Source organism: Apium graveolens, chromosome 10 (assembly GCF_009905375.1).
Source record: "Apium graveolens cultivar Ventura chromosome 10, ASM990537v1, whole genome shotgun sequence".
NCBI classification, from domain to species: domain Eukaryota; kingdom Viridiplantae; phylum Streptophyta; class Magnoliopsida; order Apiales; family Apiaceae; genus Apium; species Apium graveolens.
Window position 1 is genome coordinate 218,696,705 of NC_133656.1, and position 5,695 is coordinate 218,702,399.

Here is a 5,695-nt window from a genome sequence, read left to right on the forward strand (position 1 = left end):
TCCTTTCTTGTAGAAATTTACGTCCGTGATGGACACATGTCTCTGCTTTTCTAGCCGTATTGAGCCTAGTACCTGAACATCTCATATTTGTGAACCTTGACGACCTTTGTTAGTGGGTCTTGATCGCTTCGGTCGTTTTTAATCTGTTACGAGTCTAGACTAGCCTGGTCTGTATTGGGACTTGGACAAAAATTCCAGGTATAATTAATATGACTTAAAGATGTATTTTCTATTCATATCATATTAGATTCCACATCGTGTTTGATTTATTTTTCATATGTTTTGCATAAATAACAATCCAACATTATAGCATTAATATTGTTATTTGATTATTAATATTGTTTGTATGTTACTTTCTCTAATATATAGGCTTGAAAATATTTTTTATGTTTTAAAAAGATAAATGTATTTAAACCTTTATAATTTATATACCAGTTTATCATATAGTTTAAAAACGGGTATTCTTTGTTTAACCAAATTTTTTATTTAAATATGTATATCTAAATTATATTATATTTAAAAAAATAATCCTAATGTTAAAAAATGATCTATAATATACTAAAAATTATACAAATGTAAATTGTATTAAGTTTAAAAGATAATCTTAAATATATTAAAATATATAATGCAAGACATTTATAATGTACAGATAACAACTAAGATAATTACTAAGTTTTGCTATGAAATTAAGGAGGGAATTTTTAGCCAATACACATTGACCCATCTGTTTTTATTTTATTTTAATATTTTATTGATATAAACATATTTTAAATCTTAATATTTTGTCAAATAATTTTATAATATTGAATTATATTCCAACAAAATATTTTATAATTAATCTAATTTTTGTAACGATTTAATTTAATTTATATTTATAAAGAAAGAGTTATAATTTTTATTTAATTAAAATCAATAAAAAATTTACATTTACATAAATTGAAATTAAATAGTTTAGATAAATGAAATTATTGTACTTCCTAACATATTATTACTATTTTTTTAAAAATACATATTATTTTTCTCTATTAATATTTTTCCATAATTTCAAATAATAAAAAATGTTAAATATAAGTATTATTTTCTCAAAGTTAGTATTAATTTATACTTAAAGATGTGAAACATATAACAAGATGTACGAGATATGTTTCCAAAAAATAAGTTGTATGGAAAATAAACAAGACATACTTGAGCATAACTCCAGTAGTAAGGAGCGATACTCATTTGTAAGGTTATAAGTTATATTAATAAAAAAAGGCAAGACATACTTATACTAAATCTTAATATGAACCAACCAGAACCCTATTAAATTGGATAAAAAATTAAAAACTGTAAGTTTAACTGCCTCGGTGGCACAACATAAATGAACCATAAGAAAGAGGTGGGATAAATTGATGGTAAGAGCATCTCCAATTGTAGTCATCTGTTAGGTATATATTTGTTAATGTGTCATCTATTTTAGCTATTGTGTTGATTTTAGGTCACTCTCACGCTAGCTACCAGTTAGGTAAAATTATAATTCTTCTATATTTGTTGATCGTCTTCCCGTCCTCTATATTATTCCACATCATTTTCAACCTTATTTTTCTTAATTTCCTCAAGCCCTGAATATATGTATCTAGCTCTTTTTTCATCAACTAGTTGAAATCATAGATAGTAGATATCTTTTTGTATTACTATTTTTATTTTTATGTAATGTTAATGATATGTGAAAATAGGTTTGTACAACCAGTTGATAAATAGGTGTGTATATGTATATATTATATTTTTATAAAAATATAAAAATTATTTATATATGTTCAACATTATTTTATTATATGTATAGATGCATTATTTATATTTTTATTTAGAACATAATAAATATTATGTAATGTTAAGTATAAAAATGTTATTTTATTGTTAATTAAATTTATAAAAATTTTTATATAAAAGATATATTTTAGTTCATCATATATTTTATTTATATGTAGTAATATTTGTTTTTTCATTTATTTTTAATTATGTTATTATATTTTCAATCAATCTTAATAAATATCTATTTTTATTTTATAAATTTTACTTTAAAATATTGACATAAATATAAAAATGTTCTACTATTAGCATTAAATATATTTTATTAAATATTATAATTTTATTTTCACTAATATATATTTGAATTTAATAAAAAAAAATTGAATATAACTAATGATTATAGCTATTATCATTGAAGTAAAAGTGCTTAAAGATTCAATAAAATTTGAACTAAGCTTGTTTTAGCTAACAATTTTAGGTTCTACGGGAGATGCTATAATACCTTTATGGCCCGTTTCGGAAACCGGATTTCATTTAAAACTCTGGATTTGATCAAATAAGCTATTTGTGAATTTGGATTTAGATTTCATTTGAAATCCAGGACATTCAAATTTTAGTATAAAATGAGAATTTGAAATGACAATTTAAATTCTATCATTTGAAATCCCTCATTTAAAATAAAATGCAAGTTTTCAAACCCTCTTATGCGTCAAAACATAATTAATTTTAAACTTGACTATTGACAAGTCGGTTAAAACTTAAAATGTTGTTATATATGTCACGTGTCGAAATGTGATTTGCTCTAAATGAAATTATTGCTTAGGCCTAGTCCAGTAGTTAGTTAGTAGGAGTACTACGTTTTTTTTAACAGAGCAGTTAGTACTACGTTCTTCTCTGATAAAAATAAATACGTTCAATTGCTTGAACCGTCTTATTTTAGATCTTTTGATATTCCTAAAAATAAATATAATTTATTGAATTTTGTCCGTAAGAATTGAGATTAAGAATTATATCCCCAAGATATTAGCATAAGACCCAAGTCAAGCTTATGCTACACAATAAAATACACCAATTATCTTGACAACACTAGTCGCTCTTGATGTTTGACCCAAGCAAACATTTCTTAACTTTTATACATAACGTATTGATATCGGTCCATTAAAACAACTCCAACACGACTTTACTATCAACTCATTTTTGGAATTGATTGAGAGACTTGGGCCATAAAGTTGCTTACTCCACTAGTTCGTTTCCTGCGTCTCTGCTGTGACCATAAACTAGAAATTTCTATATATATATATGATTATACGACGACCGTGGAAGGTCAAGTTCAATAACTTTAGACTTGTTCAACAGACAAAGGTAAATGTTGAAACCTCTTATGTATTAGGCTTTGAGGTCAAAATTATCAACAGCTAGCTACCAACCTCCTTAATCATATATATTTCCGATTATGATCTTTTAACCTTAATCAAAATCAGTTTTTGAAATGCTAACAAACATACACACCGCATTTTTACAACCTATATGGAAGAAATTCGAAAATTTCGGCCCGCGGCACCCCCATTAACACAATAACATAGATTATTGATCGGTGATTGGGGTTTCTGTTTCTCCTTGAACGTGTTCGGAAATTCAATGGCAAACGAGACTTAGATTTAGATGCTTTGTTGATTTTTTAAAAAAGAAAAGCAATAAGATTGTTAAGTTATCAGGCACTGCAGCAGACTATAAACTGTAATAACACACAAACACACATTTGCCAACCAAATTTGAACAAACATGTCCCAACACAATTAACACAAACACTAAACAAACTTACCTTAAACAAAATTAAACTATTAGTCTATTACATAACCACAGATATTTTAACATTACCATATATAATATAACTGATCTACTTATAAAGATATGTCATGACATAACTAGAACATTTTTTCACGACGGAAAATCAAAAGACTGGAAACAGAACCCTCCGCCTCCTCCTCCGCCGCCACCATTACCGCCATCAACCGGCACCGAGTAGGCAGGACCCACACCATGCTGCTGAGCACCACCAACCATATAAGCTGAAGAATCAAGCGTGGGCCAGCTCCCAGGAACCCTATCAACCAACCTCTGCGGCTCCGGTTTCAGCACCGGCGCAACTGCCACCTGGCCGTTACCAACCTTAAGCCCAGTGACTTCCTGAACCATGTTCTTAAAATTCTCCGGGTCGGCCGCTATAAACGTGGTCCTAGCCTTGGGCGACGCACGTGACCTCCGCTTGGCTATCTTTCCCTTACAAGTCCCAATAATCCTGCGCCTAGCACCACTACCATCCGGGTCGGATCCAGAAACACTCGGACTCTTCACCACCGCTCCATCAGGCACAGTGTCCTTGCTTGTCAAAGTCTCGTTAACCCATTCTTTGATATCCTCCCATTCATTAGCGTCAAACATATCCATTTTGTAGGGGTTGGTTAATGAAAAAGAGTGTACAATGATGACTTAATATTTATAGGGCGTGTGTGCGAGTAAAATGAATTTATGATGGAATAAAATAATTAAAGCTGCAGTTAATGCGGATACTGGGAGATAAGAGTAAAGAGAAGAGTAACAGAGTTAGAGATGAGATAGAGGAATATTATAGAATGGCGGTGGGAGATAGGAGAGTGTTAATGTTGGACACGTGTCAGCTTATGTGTACAAATGAACTACAGGGTAGCCGGGGAGTTTTAGCTTTATTTTGGACTTACCGGGCCCTACTACCTAATACTGCTATTACCCCCTCTTTATTTCTCTTTATTAGTATTTTCTTTTTCTTTTTCGATGGATTTTTCTCTTTTCCTTGGGATTGCTGAAGATTTTATGCTTTTGTTTTGAAATGTTTTGAAAAGAGAAGGAATTTCCAAGAAAATCTAGAGACAAAGAATTGGCAGCATCTGTGCATTCGTGTTATTAAGGAGTTAATGATTAGTTAGGTGTTAGGTATGGATTTCATCAAATTTAATGTATCAATTTATATTTGTTGTTTGACTTACTAAGGTTATATTGTCTCATTACTGATCTCGATTTGTAATTTTGAAAAAAATTAAAGTAATTTATATATATATATATATATATATTTAGTACTTTTAAATTATTTAATATATAAAATTTCATCCAAAATTGTATTAGTTTGACTCAAATTTTTTTTTTTTAAAAAAAGATAAATTGAGGTAAAAGAAGTATACTAGTTTTAGGAAATTTATATTTTAATAACCAGATGAAAGTATATATGAGTCCGAGATATTTATATTCTTCTATAACAAAATTTGTGGCAATTAGTTATCTCAAATATATTAAATTCATATTAGCTATTAATATTTGTTAATCAAAACAAGTCGTGGATTAAGCTATTTTAATCATTAATCATGTGCGTTTAAAATTTCAAATTTAAATAGAAAAGCAGCTGCTCCTGACCTGTCTACCATCACTTGAATATAACTGAAATATATTAGCTTGGACTCGGTCATGCACTAGAGCTACAGGATCAAATTTTAATGTTCCCCAAGGTTTTAAACAGTAACAGATGACTTCATTGCTTGCGTGTTTTGTCATTTTATTTTATCTAATTTATTAATATATACCAACTTAAAACTCGCGCGATGCACGGATTATACATTTTTTCTAATATTATATAATTTTTTTAAAAAAATTGAATTTTATTTTTAATTTTTTTCATTTAAAATTTAAGATGATATGTATTCATAATAATTATATTAGTAGACGAATATGTTTATAAATTTTTGGAACATTTAAACTTATTTAAAGTGATAATATTGATAAGGAGAGAAATGTTATTATTAAGAAATTATTATTTTATTGAGGGTAAAAATATAATGTCTTCATTATATTGTGACCTTAAAAAATATTATTTTAGCAT

General features: G+C 28.2%; 1 protein-coding gene across 1 annotated transcript; it reads right to left on the reverse strand.

The window, feature by feature from the left end:
• Positions 1–3,726: 3,726 nt before the first annotated feature.
• On the reverse strand, positions 3,727–4,236 carry LOC141691824 (calmodulin-binding protein 25-like). The gene has a single exon (XM_074496576.1). It carries the CDS (start codon positions 4,234–4,236, stop codon positions 3,727–3,729), a length of 510 nt encoding a protein of 169 aa, XP_074352677.1.
• Between the last annotated feature and the right edge of the window lie 1,459 nt (positions 4,237–5,695).

Excerpts from the sequence above, each read along its gene's own strand:
- LOC141691824 (XM_074496576.1), bottom strand. The coding sequence starts at position 4,236 with ATGGATATGTTTGACGCTAATGAATGGGAGGATATCAAAGAATGGGTT.